The sequence below is a fragment of the Protopterus annectens genome, chromosome 11.part0 (assembly GCF_019279795.1).
Source record: "Protopterus annectens isolate FY-2018-M chromosome 11.part0, PAN1.0, whole genome shotgun sequence".
Lineage (NCBI taxonomy): Eukaryota > Metazoa > Chordata > Ceratodontiformes > Protopteridae > Protopterus > Protopterus annectens.
The window spans coordinates 121,569,038-121,593,210 of NC_056745.1; the positions used below are offsets into that span (position 1 = coordinate 121,569,038).

Below are 24,173 nucleotides of genomic sequence, written 5' to 3' on the forward strand. Positions count from 1 at the left end.
ACGCATCTTTCCTGCTGCAAATCAAATTCTAGTCCCCACCTACAAGTATAAATCTTCAAGACTTAATTGCATATTTGGAAGGCATGCTTACATCCTTCCATTGCTTCTTTGTGAGTTGCTTACACAATATCTTCCCAATCTATTCTATCCTTCCCTGAGATTCTTATAGGTATCATGCAGTAGTTCATATGCCCTACTAATTATCCTATTTTTCAACAGCTTCTTTTCTAGATTATACCAAAAACTCTACTAGTGCTGGTCTTTCACTTAGGATCCCAGTAAATTCCAGCCTCCCTCTTGCCGATTGCAGTCATTCCTACGGGCAGAATCACCTTTCTCCATTCCCTTGTTGGTTAGTGGATATTTTAATGCTACACAGTTAAGGCTCATGTACATAACATAAGCAAAAAATATAATTTAAAGTGGAAAGGGAAGATGGTGATGCAGGGGGAAATTCAAGAAATGAGACAGAATTTTGGATGCAAATCCTTAAGGAGAATAACAGCAGTAACACAATATTATATTCATAAAGTAGCAGAAAATATTCTAAGAACTAACATGAATGGAGAAAAGAGATTTTGTGGATAGGGATGTCTGCAAGTAGAGGTACAGAGAATAGGCAAGAAAGGGTTGGAATTTACTGGAGAAAGCTGGTAAAGGAACCAAGGTATTGGGAGTGAATACCCCGAGAGAGAAAAGTAATAGAATGGGATGACTTTTGGATTGCAGGCCAGTGATTGTCTTACCTACCGTAGGCAAAGAGAAAAGGATGCTCTGGTAGAGATTTTAGTTGAATGTAGAACAGAAGCTGCTGTTAAAAAAGGGATAATTAGTAGGGCATATAAAATATTGCATGGTAACTATAGGAACCAAACACAGGGGATGAGAAAAGATTAGGAAAAGATTTGATATGCATTTCACAAAGAAACCATGGGGAGGACATGTGTATTGTTCCCAGATATGCAAAAAATGTCTAGAAGGTTTGGGATTTTTGGCTGGAAGTGTTTGCATAGGTATTTTATACCCCAAGCAGACTCCAAAGGATTTTTCCTCAGGTAGATGTCAAATGTTGGAGGTATGATGGGGAAGTACGAGCTAACTGGGAACGTATGCTTTCGGGAGTGTAATGAGTTGGCAGACTTTAAAAATTCCCTAGAGAATACTCTGACAGGAATCCTGGGTAAGCAAATTGGTGTAACTAAGGATTTTATTATTATTATTATTATTATTTTATATATATTTTTTTTGCGCTGGGATACAGGATCTGAATTGCCTAGACACAGAAAGGCCTTGTTAAATGTAATGCTGGTGGCTGCCAAAAAAGCAGTTACTAGAAAATGGAAATCAAAATCTAAACCAATTATACTTGGAAATAGTGTGTATTCTAACTGGTAAAATAACAGGAAGTGTAATCTTTAGAAAAGGGTAGGAGTAAATTGCATACAAGGAAAAATGGAAATTGTGGGAACAATACATGCAGGAAAAATTTTTTGGAGGAAGAATGAGGTTTAAGAGAAGACAGAAATTGAATAGTTTATGTAATGTTGCCTAGATTTTACATCACATATATTATTGTTATATTCTATAATATTTGTAAATGTGAACTTGTTTATATGGTCTGATTACTTTTATGTAAATGTTAAGTTTGTCTACATCATTATAATTCAATAAAGGTGTTTCAAAAGTCGCTTAATTCTAGTGGCTGCCAAAAAAGCAATCACTATAAAATGCAAATCAGCATCTAAACCAACTGTATTTGAAGTAGTTGTTGACTACTGTAACACAGATGAAAAGAACTGGAAGTGGGTTCTTTAGGAAAGAGTAGGAGCAAATTGCTTAGAAAAAAATGGAAATTGTGGGAACAGTACAAGCGGAATAATGTTTTGGAGAAAGAGTGAGATTTAAGGGAAGGCAGGAATTTAGCAATGAATGTAATGCTGGACTGATCATGGTTAAAAAAAGCATGTATATAATGTATAACTGTAACTGTGAACTTATTAACATGTTTTGTTTTCTTTTATATAAATGTATGTTTATCTATGTCTTAAGTGATAACTCAATAAAGGTGTTTCAAAAAGTGTGAAGAAAGGGGTATGGTGATCCAGGGAATTTCAGCCCTCCTTTTCCAAATTTCATAAGGGATTCTATGCCTCTTCATCCAGTTTTGGCGAAAAGCAGAATAAGCAGTCTCAACCAGAGGTAAACAGATGTTTAAGAAGAAATGACAAGAGGGTTCCAAAAATAATCTTAAAACCTCCCAAAACCAAGGGGAGTCTCAATAAGTATGAATGATTAATTTGAGACGTGTGACCCCCCACCCCCATTCTGACCCCTTTTTTCCTTCCAAAAAGTCTGAATCTCCTTTTTTTCCCTTTGGCCACAGTTTTAGAAGAATAGGCTCTGAAAATCATTCCTCAAGGTTACAGATGGCAGTGGGAAAAATCCTCATTTCCAGGGGGATCATTCCTCATCCTCCAAATGAGACTCTTGTTTCCATTGTTTTTTCATCACTTGATGTCCATAGGAATTATGGGACTAGTTATTTCTTCCCAGGTGAGGAAGGGTTTTTAATCAAGGATGTTCCTAGTGCCAAAGAAAGAAAATGTTTGGAGACCTGTTCTTGACCTTTCTTTCCTAAACCTGTTTGTGATAGTACCCATATTCAAAATGATGGCCTTTCATAACTTGTTTTTCATCTTTCAGGTTTCCTGGTAAGACTAAACTTAAAAGATGCTTATCATGTCCCTAGTCATTCAGGCTTCAGACATTTCTTAAGATTGTGCATGTCTGGATCACATTATCAATTCTCTGTCTTACCCTTTGGAATTCCCACTGCACCTGGAGTGTCCACAGAGCATCTAATTCCAGTTGTAGCTTGTTGCAGGCTACAGGGTATCCACTTCCTTATCTTTGGTGAGTCTTTTTCAGATTGTCAGGAATTTCCCTCTTGGGTGAAAGAGAGAGCTCTTACACAAGCTAGAATTCCAAGCGATTATTCAAAAGTCTTTATTGACTCCTTCAAACAGAGTTGTATTCTTGGGATGTCAACTAGACACTTCAATTCAAAGAGCTTTTCTTCCACAGGAAAAATAGATCTATAGTTAGATCTATTTCTAAGTTTTTTTCACCCAAACTTCAGACACCGGGAGTACCTCAGGAGTTTTGGTCGCATGGCTTCTATGATTCTCATGATAAATTTGGGAAGACTCCACATGAGAAAGATTCAGTAGTATCTGAAGTGTTTCTGGTCCTAGCATCAATACACTTTATCATTTCAAAAAGTGCTGGGGTTTATCAGAAGAGAAATCATTTGGTGCAGACAACAGATCCTTAAATCCAGGTCTCCCCTTCTCCTTCCCTGTTCCAAAGTAGTCAGTCACCAATGACACCTCAGACTTTGCTTGGGGAGCAGTCTTGGGGATAAAAGTGCAAGGTGTGGGGGACACCAAAGACAGACGCAAACACACAAATATCAAAATGATGCTTGCCCTGATATAGGCATTCAACTGTATGAATCATCTTTGATCTTCAAAACTACTGCAAGTTGTTAACAGACAATACCTCAGTTGTGTGGTACAGCAACATGCGCGGGGGGGGGGGGGATTCAGGTCATATCCCCTTTGTAGAGTAGCCACGTTAGATTGATATATAGCTACATAACACAGTCTCACTCTACTAGCATCCTGCATTCCATCAGAGTAAAACTGTGTGCCAAACAAGCTGAGCATGACCATTGCAGACCCTCATGATTGGAAACTAGATCAGGGGCTTTCAAGATTTGATCCATGTGTGGGGAGTTCCACAAGTAGACCTTTTTGCTTCCTCTCAGAACAATCAAATGGCAAGGTTCTTTTCCAGGATTCCAATCTGAGGACAGATGCATTTTCTTTACCTTGAGCAGGGGTGTTGTATACTTCCCCACTAATATGTAGTGTACTTCTGAAGATTCAAGGATTCCACCAAGAGGATTGTGGTGGCTCCCTGCTGGCCCCGGCAATCATGATTCTCCCTTCTTTTGGAAGTGGACAGGGACACGTATCACAAATTTCTTCACAAACTGGATCCACTTACAGAGTAACAGGGATATTTGATATACCTCAACATCAATCAACTTCAGTTGACTGCCTGGTTGCAAGCTATTAAGGGGAGTCAAACCTATTCCACAGGGACAGGAGTTTCTTTGAAAACAAATCCTTCTTTTGTGCCTAAAGTGGTGTCCATGTTTACGTTAAGTCAAACTATCCATCTCCTTGTTTTTTTTTCTGAACCTTAAAATGAAGGAACAAAGATACTCCCATACCTTGGATGTTCACAAACAACTCTGGTACTATTGAAAGAATGTAAATCTTTTAGGTCTTCTGCTCAATTCATTTCTTGTGAAGGTAAGAAGGGATAACCTTTGTCAAAACCGACTATTTCCAAGGGGTTGTCTAAGGTTATACTCATCACAGCAAAACCTTTCTAGGCAGGGTCCAGGTGCACATCACCATGGCCTTTACTTCATCTTTGGCTTTTTGGAAAGGTTTGGATTCTGGAGTTCTAGAATATACTCCTTGGTCCACTCCACATACTCTTATAAAGCACTATAAGCGTGATTCCTTCTCTAGGTCTAGGTCAGGCTTTGCTAGAACCATTCTTCCACCTCCCAAATGTAGTAAGCTTACGGGAATCTGCCTGTATAGCTAAGGCTAGTGCAGTAATGATTATTATGATGAACTTAGTACAGCTGTGTAAGTAAACTTACCATAACAGTAAATGATCACTGCTACAGCCGCAGCTTCCTCTCTCCATCCCACTTGTTTTTTGGTGTGTTTTTTATCCCACGGTGTGGACATTTAGTTTTTGCTCTTCCTAGAATTGTCCTTTCAGCACTCAGCCTCCCTGTCTTTGTTGGCAGGAAAGCTTTGAAGAGATTGATGAAAAATTCTGTCTTTGAGTTAGCTTAGCTTGAGCTGCCTGACAGCTTGGGAGCATGGTAGATGCTGAAGCTTTGGAAACAGGCTGGCTGCTATGTCCTTGGCAGTATGCAACCCATATACCTCTGCTACTGCAGCACTGATTATTTGAATATCTACTGATGTTATGTTGTCCTATCTTGCCTTCGTAGGTTCATAGATTCATAGGTAGGTACTAGGCTATCGGCCCTAGGGCCTATACAAGCCTAGCCAAAAAGGTACCCTGGCTTTCGCCACCCAAGAAAATAATTTTCCTGTGCCCCTGTCGAACAGAGCCACAGAGGTGATCCCCGGGGTAAATTTCCTATTTCCCATCCAATCATCAAGATTTTTCTTGAGTGCTAATGAGGAGCTTTGTTTGATATAGATAGGTAGTTTGTTCCAGAGTATGGGAAGTCTCTGGGACAGGAATGTATCCCTCCAGCATGTTCTGTTTATTGTGGTGACAAGGTTTAGGTCCCTAGAGCGTGTAGCTCAGAGGGATTAGGATTTCTTTAAGTCGAGCATGTCCAACAGCTCTGGGTTTAACATAGCTGTGTATGTTAGGCAGAGATCTCCTCTGAGTAGGCGATATGCGATGGAGTAAAGCTGGAGTTTTTTGAGACGGTCTGCGTAGGGCATCTGTTTGAGGCCAGTAATCCTCTTTGTGAGGTATTTCTGCTGCCTTTCCAGTTGTTGTAGATGTCTTGTGAGGTACATACCAAAAAGGGCATTGTACTCTATAATGGGGCTAATGAGTGACGAGTAGAGGGGAACAATGGCCTCTTTTTTCCTGGATAAGAAACCTTTTGTGATGAGGTGTGCCACGTAGAAGGATTTCCTGACTACTGTGGCAATGTGATTATCAAAGGAGAGACTACTGTCCACCCGTGTCCCAAGGTCTTTTATCACACTTTCAGTGTTAAGTAGACTACCGCCTATGTGGTATCTCATGGGTACAGAGATTTTACTAAAGGGGATGACAATGCACTTTTTGGCATTGAACTTGAGGCCATGGCTTTGACACCAGGCATCTGTCTCAGTGAGGCCCTTTTGTAGGATGTCCACATCGTTAGGAGTTTAAATTATGGCTCCTAGTTTGCAGTCATCTGCGAACTTCGTTAGCCAAAGACCTTCTGTGTTAGCCTGTACTTCAGAAAAGTAGATACCAAACAGGAGAGGACCCAGGACTGAACCCTGTGGTACTCCACTTGTCACTGGTCTGAAGTCGGATTTGGAGTCGGCTACTTTCACAGTGTGGGTTCTGTCAGTGAGCCAGTTGGCAACCCATCTTGTGACATAGGGATTTATACCTAGTTTAGTGAGTTTATCTATAATTCCAGTGTGGGGGATGGTGTCAGAAGCCTTGGCGAGATCTAGATAGGCTGTGTGAACCACCTTACCCTTGTCTACGACTTTGGTGACTGCTTCAAAGAAGTCAATCAGGTTTAGGAGACATGATCTGCCTTTTACAAACCTGAACTGGATGGGGTCCAGAGTTTGGAGATTACCAATATCTTTGTTTATAAGTTCCATGATGATACGTTCCATGGCCTTGCAGACCGGGCTCATTAGGCTAATGGGGCGGTAGTTCCCAGGGTCCGTGGTGGCTCCCCCTTTGTGGAGTGGTATAACTGTCGCTGTGTGCCATTCACTGGGCACAAAGCCTGAGGTGAGGCTATGATTGAACATGGTGCTTAGGTGGGGTGCCAGTTCATTCTGTAGTTCATGTAGAACGCAGCCTGGGATGTTGTCAGGTCCCATGGATGCTGTGTTCTTGGCTTTGGAGAGTGTGGAATTTACCTGTGCAGCCGTGATTACAGGAACTTTGCATTCTTCCGGTATAGAGATGGGCCCTTTAGGGGGGGGGGGGTAAAGTTAGCACTGAACCTATCTGCCAGGATGTTGGCAATATCAGTTGGTTCTGTATATTTATTGCTAACTCAGAGCAGATCTGAGTGTTGCCATTGAGATTCTTGATATAGCTATAGAATGCTTTGTGGTTGTCTTTAGAATCAGTGGCAATTTTGTTTTTATAACTAGCTTAGGAGGATTGTATGAGGGCTCTCGGCTTCTTACTGAGGCTGACCAGGGAGTTCTTCCAGTCATGGGATTTTACTTTTTTTTTTTTTTTGCAACAGTTTCATTCTTCTGTTGTAGAGTTTGTTTATGGCAGGGGACCACCAGATTGGCTTCCTTTTTTTGGAGGATAGCATCTTGGTTTTGTTAAGGATAGCACGATTCACGCACTCGTGTAAGTGCTTATAAAGTGCATTTGTGTAGGATTCAGCAGTTTGTACCTCTATTGTCAGTGTGCATGGGTGTCGTGAAGTTTTCCACTTCTGTCTTAAGAAGCATGAAGTTGGCTTTGGAGAAATTTTTTATGGTGGTTTCCCTAATAGGGGGATGGGGGCGGGATGTGGATGTCTAGGCTGATTGGCTTGTGGTCAGATCTGACCAATGAGGAATTGACCTCTGGTGTGGAACACCGGTCGCCCATGTTGGTAATGACCAGGTCTAGGATATTGCTGCCCCTGATGGTGGTGTGGATAAGTTGATCCAAGGCGTTGGAATTTATGAATTCCAGAAAACGTTGAGCAAAAGTGTTTGTACATGAGTAGTTTGCCCAGTTAATGGTGGGGTATTTGAAATCGCCCATTATTAGGGTGTTGGGTTGTACCCTAATATTTTCCAGTGCATCAAGAAATGAGGAGTGTGAATCCTGGGGCATGGTGGGGGGTGTGTAACAAGTTACAATTTGGATTTCAGTCTTGCCCAGAGTTAGTTGCACTTGGAAAATCTCGGATGCATTATGCTGAGCAACTAGCCTGGCGATGTGGATATCCTTAATGAATATGGACACGCCTCCACCTTTAGTGTTTCGGTCCAGGTTAGGTGGCCGAAAGGTGTGGTATGAATTATAGTCTGGTAATGCAGGGGTGCTCTCTGGAGCCTTGAACCAGGTCTTTGTCACTGCACAGATGTTGATGTTCTCCATTTTAAGGAGTGCCTCGAGTGAATGCATTTTGAGGTTTAGACTTCTAGCATTGAGTAGCATTGCCCTCAGATTTTGCTTGCTTGCACCGGTTATGGTGGTGAATTTGTCATTTGAACCTTGCCTAAAAAAGCCACTATAGGGGTGGCAAGAGCCTTAGTCAGTATCTGGGATCCCAAGGGTGACCGGTGCAGGCCATCTCTGACAAAGCATCGTGGTCTGTCGATCATGTCATCCCAGGCAGACAGATACTGGATCCCCTTAGAATGACACCAGAAGCTTAGCCAATTGTTGAAGTCAGTCATTTTGTCCTTGTACTGTGGTATCATTCTGGGTGATGGTAGAATGCTACTCAGGGCTAGGGTCATACCTGCCCGGGCTACAAGATCAGTGAGGTCCCCCATGTCTCTCTTCATGTAGTCTAGGGAGGTATGTCTCGGGTCATTCACACCAACATGGACAGTGACAGATTCATATTTGTACTTGTGGAGTGACCAGAGTGTGTGCGTTATATGGTGGATCCTGGCACCCGACAGGCAGCTGACAGTAACTTTCTCCTTGTTTAGCCTGGTGAGTGGAACATCAGTGTGCCTGATTATAGAGTCACCTATGACTAGAGTGTTGGACATGTTGTTATGCCTTATGGGCTGTGGTTGAGTGGCACACTGAGTTTGTGGGCTATGTGTCATTTGGGTTGTGTTGGGGGGGAGGAGGTTGCATGCGTTTCTGCTTTGGAGGTCTCTGTTGCTTGAGCAGATTTTTATTGAGAGCCTTCACAAATGTAGGTGTATGTTTTGTGTTGCTATGTGTGTGTTTTGGTGGTGTAGGTTTTGAGGGACTGTGTGATGAGTGTGGTGTGGTGCAAGTGTTTACCTTCTCCTCTTGACTGTCTAGTCCAGTCTTGGGTGAAGAGAGCTTTGCTTCCAGTTTGGCAATATAAGTGCATCTCTCACAGGTTGTAGTGTTGGGTGGTAGGAGGAGAGGGTTGTCTGTGTACATGAAGCAATTGCTGCATTGCCCCAAGTTGCCCAGATTCATCAGGTAGACAGGAGAAAACACCAAGAGCTTGACCCTTAGACGTGCCTGGATAGGTGCTTATTTATTAAGTACTAAAAACTGTTTTCCTCTAGACAAGTGAGGAAAGTTGAGTGCTGTAGTAATTTGTAGCTTATTTAGTGTTTAAGTTCTGAACATGTGCTGAGCTCAAATAATCAGATTTGAGTGCTAATACTAAAAGCCTGGCTAGTTCTAAGGGGAAATTAGAAGAGCAGACTTTATGGCGCCAGGAATAGTTTAACCCTGGCAATGCATAAAGTATATATATTTTTTTAATATAACAGTAGCAAATGAGCAAACTGATTTAAACAAATTAACCAATAAAAAGTTAAAAACTGAGCCCCGTTCCAGAAGTCTTCGATCAGACAAGTTCTAACTGCACACTCCTGCCTCGGGTGCAGGGGAACCTTCCCCAAAAAAAGATGGTCTGGATTAGTGCTCAAGTTATACAAACAAAGCTAAATTCAGCAGATCTCAATTTAGTCTATGCTACAACAAACAAGGCGTACCAATTTCAGAAAGAAACAGTTCAAATAAGCAGGCACAATAAGCCTTTAATCAGAAACTTCCAGCTCAGAAGGGCAGAATCTACCCTCTCCTCCCACAACAGTGCAGACCACACCTTCTTAATGTAAAATAACTGGCATGAAGCCCAAGTGCTTAAACCAGAACTAATACACACTTTGAATAACAGACACCTAAGCCTTCAATCAGCAACTCCCAACTTAGGATGTAAGCTAACTGTCCTGCCACAACAGTGCAAACCACAAACCTTCTTAGTGTAAAACATCTGGTCTGAAGCCCAAGTGCTTCAAGCAAAGGCTTAGAATAACAGTTAAATGTAATCTGGCTACTAGCAAGCAGTAATAAATGCAGCAGAATAAATGCAATAAAGTAGGAAGAAACAAATACAGTAAAAGCAGATGAATAACACGCAATTTGTTTATATAACAATAGAAAACGAGCAAACTGATTTAAACAGATTATCCAATTATCCAGTAAAAAAAGCTCAAAACTGAGCCCTATTCCAGCAGTCTAAAATCAGATAAGTTCTAACTGCACACTTCTGCCACTAGGGTGCAGGGGAACCTTCTCCAAAAAAGATGGCCTGGATTAGTGCTCAGGTTATATAAGCAAAGCTAGATTCAGCATGCCTGAATTTAGTCTATGCTACAGCAAACAAGGCGCTCCAATTTCAGAAAGAAACAGTTCAAATAAGCAGGCACAATAATCCTTTAACCAGAAATTTCCAGCTCAGAAGGGCAGAATCTAACTTCTCCTCCCACAAACCTCCTTAATGTAAAATAACTGGCCTGAAGCCCAAGTGCTTAAACCAGAACTAATACACTTTTAGAATAACAGACACTGAGCCTTTAATCAGCAATTCCCAGTTTAGAAGGATGTAAGCTACCTGTCCTGCCATAACAACACAGACCACAAACCTTAATGTAAAACAACAGGTCTGAAGCCCAAGTGCTTAAACCGAAAGGCTTGGAATAACAGTTAAAATTTAATCAGGCTACTACCAAGCAGTAATAAATGCAGCAGAATAAATGCAACTGAGTAATTTTAAGAAGAGGCAAAAGCAAAATAAAGTGTTTTTTTTTTTTTTTATAAAGTGCAAGGAGAGAGGAAGGAGGAGAAGGTAAGTGGGTTAGCCTTCTGAAATGTTCTCTCTATATTAAGTGGAGTGAACACCAGACTGGGAGGGGTGTCCCAGATCAAATGTACAGTAGGGACGGGCAACTGCAAAGCCACCAACCATAACAACTCTCCAAGAATAGGGTGGGGGGGAACAGTTTCAGGACAGGTGAGAAATATAAAACAATGCCAGAAAATATATAAAATGTATTCAGGCAAACAATAATTCAGTCAGGCAAAATTAAGACAGTGCAGAACTCTGAAAGTTTAAAATGCCAAGACATATACTTATCAATCAGAGATATATTTCCAGATTGTTTGGGAATCACACCAATCCGATAACTCAAAAGCTGCTAGACCAGTTTTATAAACTCCACCTCAGAAATAGGGGGTAAGCAGTTTCAGGACAGATGAGAAACATAAAACAATGCCAGAAAATATATAAAATAATTCAGTCAGGCAAACAATAATTCAGTCAGGAAAATTAAGACAATGATGGGTTCGGAGCCAAGCCGAATGCTTAGCTGAAAGTCTCAAACCTGGCTCATGGCAAGAAGGTATTCCACAATGCAGTGGTGTAATTCCCCAGATCTCATTTGCCGCTTTACGAGGTTGGATGCGCTCATCTTGGCCGTGGCTAAGTTGTCAAATTTTTCTGTTAACTTGGTCTAAACTTGTTATATTTGCATATATATAGCTGATTTAACTTGTGCCTCTTTGCTGCTCTTTGTTGGGTAGTGATATTAGCACGGGTTTTGCCATCGCTTTGTAGGCCCTTTTGGTATCCCATGTAGTGGTGGCGTCTGTTAGTCTCTTTATAGCTCGTTTAAGTTAGAGAGCAATTTGCCCATTTAAGTTAGAGGGCTTGTAGTGTTTTATTGTCTTGTCTAGAAAGTAGAACCATTTGAGTTAGAGGTTCTATTTTTTCTTCCCCTGGTTGTCGCTCTTGTGTTGTCCTGTAGTAACTTTTGGTGTAGCTTTAGCTATATTAGTCTTAGCTAAATTTTTTCTTGTTGTTGCTGTCGCCTTTAGGGTCTATTGCCTTGAAAATGTCCAAAGACCAAAAAGAGGGAGAACATAAGCCTTCGGGCTTTAAGAAATGTCAGAAGTGCTTAGAAAAAATGTCCATCACAGATGGGCATGTTATATGTATTTATTGCCTTGGTGCCATTCATCTCCAAGAAGATTGCACCTTTTGTCATTCTTTTAATGCTAGAGTACTTCAGGAAAGGAGAAACAAGTTGATTCTGAAAGGGCTCTTAAAGCCTTCTTTTGAGGAAGCCATCCATAGTTCTTCCTCTTCTTAGTCTCCTTCCTCTAAAAAGGATAAGTCTCAGAAAAGACATTCACCCGCAACATCGGCTCAGTCGGAGCCACCAGTCAAACTTCTTAAAATTTCAAAGGCCACTACTTCCTCGGCTCCACAATCCTCGGAGCCGTCGGAGGTCTTTTTGGTTGACAGGCCTGGTACTTTGGCTCCAAAGTCTTCGGAGCCACAAAATACCTCCACTCGGAGCCGGTCCATTCATATTTCGCCGGTTTCTCCGACGTTGAGATCACCAATCCTTCATAGGTCTCGCTGTCCTTCCCTGTCTTCCAGGTCTACCAGGAGCTTATCAGATGATGACTTGGAACGGGTGGTATGCAGACTCCTGAAGTCGCCGGCACTGACTAAATTATTCTCGGCTCCCACCCATTTGGTCTCAGAGCCTGCTGTACCCACTGTTGTTCCTCCTCCGAGCCAAGCTGGTCCTTCGGAGCTTACTTACCACTTACTGTGGACCCGTCAGTTCTGGGACCCCCTTCAGTGTTCACGGAGCTGACATCTGCTCCGACTCTCTGCACTGTCTGGGAGCCGGGGTTCCCTGTTCGGCCCTGGGGAGGATTCTCAGCCCCGATCTTCGGTGCCGAGTCTACCCCTTGGAGTGTTTGCCTGGGTTAGCTTGGCTCCCACATCGGCCTTGGGTCCGATCTCATTGGTTCCATTGCCTTCCTCTGTCTCCTCAGAGCCGGGGGAGTCTTTGGAGCCAGCGGGATCCGCCTTTGAGCTGATGAGGAGTGTGTTGTCTCCCCCTTCAGCACCATAGAAGAATGCCAGTACTTGTCCCCCTAAGGCATCGGCTACTGTCTTGGCACCACCCATAGCACAGGACAGCAGAGATCCAGAGCCTCAGGATCCCCCAATGGGTGAACCCTTCTCCTCCAAGGCCTCCTCAGAATGTCCTTCTGAGGAGCCACCTCGGAAGAGTGCCTGCAAGAGGAAGCATGGTGACTCCCCAGACAAGTCCATCACTTCAGGCACTGATCTCGATGAGTCGGAAGGGTCCCCACAGACGTCCTCTGATGATATCTCATTTGCAGATATTTTAGAGATCCTCAAGCAAAGAGGTGGCTGGCTGGCCACCACTCCTTCTGATGAGGAGTCAGTGTACCTGAAGGCTTTTGGGTCTCAACCTTCAGCCTCCTGGGTGTCTCTGCCTTTCGATGAGCTAATGGACCTGATTAGTCGAAAGGCGTGGGAGTCACCTGACTCTACGGAACAGGTCCCTCGGAGGCAAAACAAATTTTTATCTCCATTGAGCAAGGATTTTCTAACCAAGGGGGTACCCGTAGATGCTATGGTGGTGGCAGCAGCCGCCAAGAAGGAACTTGCAGAGCCTTCCTCATCTGTTCATCCTACGAATAAAGATTCTGGAATGATGGACAGATACAGGAAGCATGTCTTTTCTTCAGCGGCTTTCTCATTGTAATCGCTGAACTACTTATCCCACTTTACAAGGCTACAAAGAGATCTCCTGAAAAAGCTAGGAGATGCTCTATAAGGTTCATTAGCTGTGCGGGTGAATGAGAAGGTCTCCTCCCAGCTGTCCACCTTAAATTCCATTGTCATTTCCTCCATGAGGCTCATATCCTACGCAGCAGATGGAGTGAGCAGGGCAGCGGGTTCTGGAGTTTCCCTTAGGAGACGCTCCTGGATGTGCTTGTGCAATTTTGCAGAGCCCTTTAAGTCTACCTTTGCTAATGCCCCTTTTGATGGTTCCTCACTCTTTGTACCCAAAGTAAAAGACACACTAACCCGGTGCGAACAGCAAGGGAAAACTGTCTCTGCTCTTGGAGTACGTTTTTCTGTACCTTCAAGACCTTATCCTAAAGGCCAGAAGAGCGGAAAGATGTGGTTGAAAAAAGATCCCAGAGATTTTTACAGGATGCCCGGCGTGATACCTTCCCCAGGGGCAGAGGGGGAGGTAGTAATGGTAGATGCTGCCCCAGATGCAGTGGGGGCCCGCAAAACCAGGGTGACCGTGATTCCTTTCGCAGACGCCCTTAGCGCTCCTGAAAGGAGGTACAACTGCTATCCTCTGGAGGCAGTTGGGGGACGTTTGTCACTGTACCCATAAGCTTGGCAAAATTTCACAAACAAATGGATACTAAATATTATATCTAGAGGATACTCCATCCTTTTTTCCAACTCTGTTCCACAGACCAAAACAATCCCAGATGTTCCACCCAATCTAAGGAACAAGCAATTGTAGCGATTCAAATGTGGCTCCACAAAAGAGTCATCCAAGAAGTCCCTGCAGACCAAATAGGATTCGGAACTTACTCATGATTCTTTTTGGTGCCAAAAAGAACAGGGGACTGGAGGTCCATATTAGACCTAAGCAAGTTAAACAAATCTGTCAAGAAGTCAAAGTTCCGAATGGTGACACTGCAGTCTATACTTCCCTTTTTAGGGAAAGACGATTGGATGTGCTCGATAGACCTTCAAGATGCTTACTACCACATAAAAATCGACAGGACATTAAGAAGGTACTTAGGCTTCCAGCTGGGAACCAGCCATCACCAGTTCAGAGCTCTGCCCTTTGGTATCACTACAGCCCCCAGAGTGTTCACCAAATGTATGGCAGTAGTCATGGCTCACCTTTGATGTCTAGGATTCCATGCGTTTCCCTATCTAGATGACTGGCTCCTATCTGCCACCACCAAGCATCTACTCCTACAAGCCAGGGACCTAACTTTGGACATCTGCAATCAGCTGGGCATTACAGTAAACTTTCAAAAATCTGCCTTGTTGCCCTGTCAGCATATTGCATTCATAGGCGCAGATCTAGACACTTCATCTATGGTAGCATGTCTTCCAACAGAAAGAGTTATAGCACTCCGACAGAAGATGCTTCTCCTCCTTCCTAAGACCAAAGTGAAAGCAAAGATAATTCTAAGATTACAAAATAAAAAGAATAGGAGATACCAGACCATGGCTGATAAAATCATCAAACAATTTAATCCAAGTAAAAAGGTGAGCGCTTTCGCAGCCAAAGCTGTTTCATCAGACAGTACAATACATCATTTCCCCATTTCTTATACAAAGCTCCAACCAATCACAATGTTTCCCGGTAAAAATCACTTCACTAGTGCGTATTAACTCTTTCATGCATAGAAACATTTACAACTAAAACTTATTCAAATAACTGAATGAAAAACACATTGTATAACTTCACATAGTTAAAAAAAACATGGTTAAAAAACATAATATATGTTATATATTATCTGCAGTATAATTATAAGATTACTAGGAACAATGGGCTCCACGATTTCACTGGTCCCTCTTGCCAGAATGCACTTGAGGATCCTTCAATGGCTATTGTTCTCCTAATGGTCACTTCAAGACCTTCCAATGTCTCATCTGATCAGAATAACAGAATCTTGCAAGAACGACTTAAGATGGTGGATACATTCCACTCGTGACAATAGCAGACCTTTTGTTCCACATCAACCAATAGCTACAGTGACCACGCACGCTTCCCAGATAGGGTGGGGGGGCATTATCTGGGAAGAACAGTCCAAGGTACATGGCAAGAACACGAAGATCACTTGTATATAAATGTTCTAGACATGAGAGCAGTGCTTATTGCTTTGCAAGCACTTCAGGGCTCTCACCCTGTAGGGACTATTGCGATACAGTCAGACAATATGTCTGTGGTTTGTTACATAAACAAGCAGGGGGGAACCAGATCTTACCCCATTTGTCGAAAAGCCCTAAGAGTGTGGCAATAGACAGTTTCTTCCCAGCACTTTCTAAATGCAATGCACATTCTGGGGAAGTCCAACGTGATAGCGGACAAGCTGAGCAAAGCAATCCTAATGCCTCACGAGTGGTCTCTCAATCACAATGTAGTGGAAATGATTTTCCAAACATGGTACAGCCTTGCTGCGATCTCTTTGCTACTACCATGAATGCCAAGTGCAGCAACTACTTTACCCTAATCCCCCCTCCGGGGGAGACACCGAGAGACGCACTTGCTCACGATTGGTCCTCGGGACTTCTGTATGCCATTCCTCCATTTCCTCTCATACCCAGAGTAATTCAGAAAGCACAATGCTCGGGAAGCAGGATAATTCTCATTGCTCTGTACTGGCCTTGCCAAGTTTGGTTCCCCTTCCTTTGGCCTCATCTTCAGGAGAAGCCTTGGATTCTGGACCCAGTGCCAGATCTGCTGACTCACATGTCAGGGGAGCTTCATCCTTCTCTCCACACCCTAAAACTGACAGCTTGGCTGTTCCACTTCCCAATTTAGTCAGGCTTCACAATTTCACTCCTACAGTTAGACATATCTTAATGTCCTCGCATAAAGCTTCCACTAGAAAGCTGTATTCTAGTAAATGGAAGAGGTTTTCCCTTTGGGCTCAAGACAGGAACATCGATCCTTTTTCTGCACCTATTCATTCTATTTTGGGATTTTTGGCGGAGCTGTTTCAACAAGGCTCAGCTGCAGCAACCAAAAGAGTTCAACTTGCTGCAATTTCTGATTTTCACATTGGTGATTATACTTCCAACTTAATGTCACATAGGTTGTGTAGAGTCTTCTTAAAAGGTGCCTCCTTATTAAGACCTCTCTTTAAGGAACCCCTTTCTTCTTGGGATCTAAATTTTTTCGTCTCATCTGACGTTACCACCTTTTGAGCCCTCTTCATCTTCAGACCTCAAGTTCCTTTCCTGGAATACCGTGTTTCTAGTGGCTATAACTTCTGCAAGAAGAGTGTCAGAGTTGCTAGCTCTTTCTTTTAAACCACCATATTTGATTTTTCATAAGGATAGGGTATCCTTATGTACAAACCCATCCTTTCTACCTAAAGTCTCTTCTCAAAACACCATAAATCAATCTATAGAATTTCCAGTGTTCTTTCTTAATCATAGCAACAAGGCAGAGTACAAATTACATCAACTGGACATGCACATACAACTCGGATTCTATTTGCACAGGACCAAAGACTTCAGAAAATTTGACCAATTATTTGTATCCTTCTCTGATGCAAAAAAGGAACCTCTGTCCAAAAACTACTCTTTCCAATTGGCTTTCAGATTGTATTACATTCATCTGTAACTCAAATCACAAAGATTTACCTTTCAAATTGAAGGCTCATTCCACTAGAGCAATGGCTACGTCATCTGATTTCAAGCCAGAATTCCCATGGATATTTGGGCAGCAGCTACTTGGTCTACTCTACATACTTTTATCACTCATTACAAAGTGGATTTGGCCTCCAGGGACAGGGCATCCTTTGGTTCCATGGTGCTTAAAGGTGTACTCCCGTGAGCCACCCAGGGTAAAGGTACTAGGGACGCTGTCCCATCATTGTAAGAATGAAGGCGAGATAGGACAACATAACATGAAGAAGTTGTGTTCCATGTTTGTTGTCCATCTCACCGTTCATTCTTATGAACCCTCCCTCCGTCCCCCTGCCAAAGACAACTTGTGGACCTGGTAGATTTTTTTACTACTTTCAGGAGTTCTTTGTCTCAGGTTGTTTCTCCTTCCAGTAAATATAGTATGGACTTGGATATATGTATATGTTTGTAGATATGTATATAGTGTACATGTCGTTCAGTAGTAGCAGCAAACAATATCTGGGGAATTACACCACTGCATTGTGGGATACCGTCTTGCCACAAGCCAGGTTTGAGACTTTCAGCTAAGTATTTGGCCGAGTTGGAGCCGAGAATCGGCTCCGAACCCATCATTGTAAGAATGAACGACAACAAACATGGAACGTTATGGTGAGTACATAACTTCTTTTTTTGGTAAGTTTACTTACACAGCTTTTTTGTCATGGAAGATGCACATTTTGATGGTGGTGATATTTACTAGGAGAATTTCTGAAATTCAGGACCTGTCATCAAACCCTTTCTTGAATTGCATTTCACAAGGATTGAGTTTCTCTAAGGTGGTAGTGGATCTTTAGCATAATCAGAAAATCAACTTCCCCATCATCTTTCCTCAGTGTCGCAAAAGGAGTGGAGGGGGCTATTTATTGCATTGCCTAGATGTACCTTGTCAATTATGCTTGTATCTAGACAGAAGACAATGAGGTAAATTGAGTTATTAGTCTTTTGATCCAAATAAATTGGTGCAAAAGGCTTCAAAGGTCATCCTGCCTTAATGGCTAAACAAACTATCTTATCATTTTCTGTGCACAGTACAACACCTTAGCAGGGGAAACCTGAAGTACAGTCTGCTGCAGTTGTATCTACATCACAGAAATTTTTAGGAACTCCTCAGTTGATCGTATTTGCAGAGCTGTGACAGGAGATTCACTGCTCACTTCTGAAAAAATATATAAATTGGAGGTGATATTGCGGTCAATGTATACCTTCAAGGACACCATGCTATGGTGTATTCTATGTGGATAGGTCATAGCAGGGAACTCTTCCCTGCAACTGAAGTGGATATGTACTTATGGTAACATTAGAGCTTTGTGACCCACATTTGTCAACTTCAGTAACTGCATTCCCACCTCTTTCCCTTCTACTTGCTCTGCACAGAACCCTGAAGGATCGGCTCTGAGGGGTGTGTTTAGTTAGAAGGTCCTATGTATGTTTAGGGCAAACTCATTCTGGTTAACAGAGGAGGTATGGTGCGTTATGAGAGCTGTGGGGTTGGGGGGACTCAAGGGTGGTAAGGGAATGCAGTCTGCAGCTAACTGGTCCCAAAGTTGAAATGGACAGAGGGTGTTATTCAAGTATAGTAAGTATGTAATGTTCATTTCTGTTTTAATATATATTTTAATAATGTCACACACACACGTTAATTTGTCCCTCCATTCTATAATAGTTTGCCACTAGATCTTGTGAAGTGTCAAGCGTTTTATTTTCTCAGCAGTGTTTTACTCTACTAGTGCTGTCATTCATTTTTTTCAATGATTTGAGTCAATGTTCTTCAGCTTCACCTTGTCCAGTTTAAAGAACTACAGAGTTCACCATCGACATAAAACAAAGTTCATCCCTGTCCATATACATTTGCAACTCAGATCTGTGGGTGGGAAACAGAAGATTTACCCCAGGACTGCCCCCTGTACTACTACTAGACAGAGGTAGCTCCTAAATGTTTTATCCCATGCATGGGTCACCTTACATTATCTGTGATATAATCCCAGTTGTTGTTGTTAGGGGTACTATGTAGTTATTGATTGGGGATTGGTATGCCAATCTATAACCAAATGGTCAGTGCAAAAGGTTATTTAGAGAACAAAAAGAGTAATTAGCTAGGCTTAAAATGGCCCACAAAGGCAGCCAGCCTAGTACTTGCCTATAAACCTATAAGTATAATCCCATCAACGCATTTGGCAAGTATTATATTTCTTTTAAAATGCTGTGCATTGCTGGATGTGCTGCACTCAAAAAAATATATATATATATATATATGTTCTGTTTATGGCCCATAGTCGTCCTTGATCACCGTAATGATTATCTAGTGTCTTGAATGTAAAGCATTTTGTACATTCTGATAATTTTTTTCTTTTGCAATATAAGGCATATGAATTGTGTGCAGTGCATCAGCTAAGCACATCAGTATAAACCATAAACATTACCATTGCTCCATATGGGATACCACATCTAGAGTGTATTGAAAGATTGTAAACAGCTAGAGTAAACCCAAGCTAAGTTTTAACATAAACGACATGGAATAAAGACAGGCTTCCTTTTTCTTTCAGTGATTCTTTTATTACTAGTTCTTATAAAGGGCAGATGAGTGCTGTGAATGTTCTGATACATAAGGTTAGTGTGTTTATATAATTCTATCATATAAATTTATTTAAGATCATATAATAATTCACTATTTGGAGACAAAAACACGAGAAAGGCATAGAAGTCAGCTTTTCATAGGATGTTAAATCGTCCCTCGGAAGGGCTTGAGGGGTCCCTTGAAGCCGGAAACATTTCATAAGGCTCGAGAACATTGGTCATTCGTCGGATTTTAAAATTCTGGCTCACCATATGACGTTCACCAATCATTGGGTTTTAGTGATCATTCCTTCCTGCTGGAATTAACCTCCAGGCCAGAGGATTCTTGCCATTGGGCGAAAGTGAAATGACTGCTTCCCACTGGATGTTGTTTTTTCCCCTTCAGATCAGATTATGGGAATGAGTAAATTCTTCTAGAGTGGGTAGAAATGCAAGGACAGGAATTTTCTCAAATGCATGTGAATGATTCACAGTACAGGGCAAGGATGTAGTTCACTTGTCTTACTAAATGATGGCGTACTCTTAAGAATATCTTATGAAATAAGGTCATGTCTTAATAAGTCAACCTGTAATCTGTATAATGAATGCTGATTTGGATGCAGTTCCCACTTAGTGTATCATCCTGTAGTAGTACTGAGTAAAATTTGTAATAACCATGATAAATAAAAGCTGATCACAGCACTCAGTATGTGGCTTTGGTTCACTACCTCAGGGAAGTATAACTCAAATTCTGATGTTCATAAACATAACCTTCTCAGGCATGTTATGTCTGCTACATGCATTACACCAGTACTGGAAACCCTGGTAGGAGGCCAAAGAGATATTCATAATACTGAGATGAATGAGTAGCAGGTTATGACATAAGTAATAACAGTAATGCCTCCTTTATCCACAGATTATGATCTGTTCGCTTAGTGGCAGCATTTTGTTTTCTGTTAAATTAATTTTTGTATGGAAATGACATCTTTTCTTTCTTGCTGTAAAGTGCACTTGCTGATGCCGGGGGATCTTTAACAGTGTCTTTGTGAAAATAGTTTTCTTATACTGTTTTGGCTCTCAACTGTTATGTTTTATTTTTTCTTGTATTACAGGCACCAGGAATGACAAGAAAATTCTCTGCACCAGGTCATCTTTGCAGTTCATTAAACTCATCTCTGTCAGGTTCCACCTCTATACCTGCAGCATCAGTTTCTTCTTTGGGACCGTCTCGTAAAATAGTGTGTCCACCTCCTCAGTATGGGTTTTCAGCAGCACCATATAGCACACAGTGGACAGCAACTACAGGCTCGGCTCCACAGGCCCTAGGTCAGTTTCAGACTGTTACTCCTGGTACAGCAACCTCCCTGCAAGGTTTCAGTGTCACCACTTTGCAGAAATCGATCAGCAATCCTCCTGGCTCCAACTTGCGGACAACGTAGCAATTCTGCAACTTTAGGACAAATGTACTGAGTAGGGGACTAAGCAACACCTAAACCATGTCTAATCCTATGGAACTCATTTTGCACTGACAAAGTAACTCGGAGGAGGCTGTGAATAACTCACTTTTGACAAGGCTTTTCTCCCATGTGAATATTTAGTGATCAAATCTATGGGGTTTAGGCAGAGGGTGTCATGTCTCAGGAGGCAAAATGGGGTAGAGGGTGTGAAGCATTCAATCGCTTCCTTAATTTTGGGGCTTATTGAATGTGTGTGATTCAAGGTAGGGCTTGGATTGTTAACTCTGTGTTCATTTCAGCTGGTGAGGAAAGATCAAATTCATTGAGCATCACGGTGCTTCCCCCAACACCACCCTGTATAAATCCTCCAGTCTCCTTGATTATACAGATTGGCATTTGCTTTCACTTCTGTGCCTTTTCAGCAGTTCATACAGCATTGCTATTTGTATTCCACAACTGTTGGTTATCTACATCTGACGGCAGAGCATAGTAAAGCTACCCTTAATTAGTAACATGAAAGATTTACAGCTGTTGCAGGGCTTGACTGTAGGAATCTGTGCTGATATTGAGAGAATTGCAGTACAAGTATTGGCTGTCGATACAGAAGGCTGCAGTGGTTGTTATCTGCTATTTTTTATCATGGGGTTGTATGGTAAAACAACAGTGTTTAATTCATCAGAGAAATTTGTATGCGTCTCCCCCTGTACTTGCATATATATGCATACATAACATATGTTTGCGCACACACACATGTAGTAAAAAGGGGGCAGAGCCCATCATTCTTTGATAATCAAAACGATGTGCTATAAATGTCAGACAATAGCAGTTAAATGGAAGATTGTCGGGGGAATGAACGTTTAAGAAAAGGCTAGCTACTCTTGTGTACTATTCAAGTCACTTTAAAATTTCTTTGTATTTTCTTTGTATTAGATAAATGTGAATGTAAAATTGTATAAATGTACTTGAATAACTTTTAATTTTTTTTATTTGTTCCTGTTCCCAGTATGCTTGCTGGATACATAGTGCCTTGAATTTAATGTTTATGTTTTGTTTTCTGCAAGACTGTGCTTGGCATCCTACTCTTTAAATTCCGAAGGAGGGAAGGGTTTAGCTCACTGTAGGCCTGGTTAACAAAAAAGGTATAAATCATTAGAACTTAAAAGATTTCAAACTGCTTTTTTGTAGTACTGTTACCTTTTTCTTGACGTGCTGTAAATTACTGTGTAGTTCAGATGGAAAAGATATCAGTTTTTGTGATGACTGGTCAAGATCATAGTGCTTTTCTGCCGAGTGAGGGAACTTTCTAAAAAAGCACTCTGAAAACACTGTATGCCTAAAAAGTGAAGTGAAACACCGCTGATACATTCAAGAGTTTTTTCAGTATTGGCTTGCTTTTGTACTTTAAATAGATGGAACTTTTTTTTTTACATTTCTGTAATAATCTTTCTTTAGTAGTGTCATTGCACTGAGCCCATGTCAGACATGATCATTGAATGCACTTGTGTGGCTTTGTCACTAAGCAGGAAAGGTGAAACCAGACTGACCAGTTAAATTGTGCAGCTCCATGTTATAGTGGCACCAAGGCCTTTCACAATTGTCTAAAGACTGAAAATCAACAAATGTTTAGAGAAAAAACACGGTTATTGTAGGTGACAACAATATATGGAGTAAACATAGGACTATCTTGCAAGGCTTGAGGTCCCTTTCCCTTAGGTCGTACAAACAGCCATGGAGCAAAGGATAGAAGTCTTTAGAAGACTTACATTCTTGCCATTGGATTCTGTTTTAATGTTTTCTTCCTTTTCAGTCAACAAATGGTTGTTGCCTTTCCTGATCCTTTGAGCATTTTTACATTCTTTGCTTTTATTGCAAATTCACTAGTATTACTCTGTAGGGCTGCAGTAAGCTCCGTCCTTTCAGTAACTGCTTATTACCCATTCAGATGGAAGGCTAGAATGTGAGCATATCTTCTGTTCCTCCAAAATGTGTTGCAGAACTTCATTAGTAGTGACATACAGTGTATGTTGCCCTGTAAATTGTAGTACTGTCCAGCTGCATGGGAGCTGTTGCATTGAGAAAGCCAACATCTGTTGCTGCGTGAACAACAGTAATTACATGAAGATTTTTTTTTTTTTATATAAAATATTGAAGTCTTGTTTCTGTGTTGCACATGAGTTCTGCTTGTTTTATATGTGGAACTTCTTCCACTGAAAGAAGTCTTTGTGCTAAAAGCTTAAGCGTTTACAAGTTGTCTTCTGCTCATTAAAACACACTGGAAAAGGAAATACAGGTTGATTAGAAGTCCTTATGTGTGGTTGAGCAAAATAATGAAGACATTGTTACACAGTAAGGTTATACTGCCTCATGTTGCTTTGAAGGAGGGTGGGTACTGAATGTTACTACTTACATGCCAGATGTTTGCATTGTTGGAGTGCAAAGTGTTGATTTACTGTCATTGCCTTCCTGGTTGCTAATTCCATAGATACAGAATCCATTGCAGTAAAACATTTGTTAAAAACGCATACAAAATGATGAGTAGAGCACAGGTTGTCTGACTGCTTTTAATAAGCCCGTTTAAATGCTGTCCACAGAAAATTGATTTCATTTGTCATTACTTCCCTCCTGTGAAAAAACAGTTAAAACATGCAAACATGAAATGCTACTGACCAGTTAAATTATTGTGCAAATGTTACACGTTACTACCATTCACGCAGCAGATTTTGTTTTGGAATTGTTTTCCATTATTTAACACTGTAAAATATATATATACATAAATAAATGGATAAAGCCTCCACTTTGATACAACATTTATTTGCATGAGATAACATAGTAAGGTGCTCTCAGCTTGTACCACTGTCCTAAATATTGCACTTTCATATTTTAGCATGACAAGCTGTAATATATGTAGTACAGCTCATTTCATTGAAACTTCTTTTATATGCTTCGTTCTTGAAAATGATTAGTAGATGTTCGTGTTTCACTGTTGCAGTCATCACCTGTGAGTTTATCCCTGCTGTGGTAGCCCTCGGTCGGCCCGAATACCAGAGTGAATGTTTTTGTGCACTGGCTTCCGTCACCTGTAGTCTGAC

At 41.5% G+C, this 24,173-nt stretch overlaps 1 protein-coding gene across 1 annotated transcript in view; it reads left to right on the forward strand.

The window, feature by feature from the left end:
• The window catches only part of LOC122815199 (serine/threonine-protein kinase WNK1-like), a 3,137,204-nt gene extending 3,113,328 nt beyond the window's left edge, over window positions 1–23,876 (forward strand). The window contains exon 22 of the mRNA XM_044087493.1: window positions 20,740–23,876. Within this exon, the coding sequence (XP_043943428.1) occupies window positions 20,740–21,066 (327 nt within the window). The 3' untranslated portion in view covers window positions 21,067–23,876. The remainder of the gene's footprint in view (window positions 1–20,739) is intronic.
• Window positions 23,877–24,173: the final 297 nt, after the last annotated feature.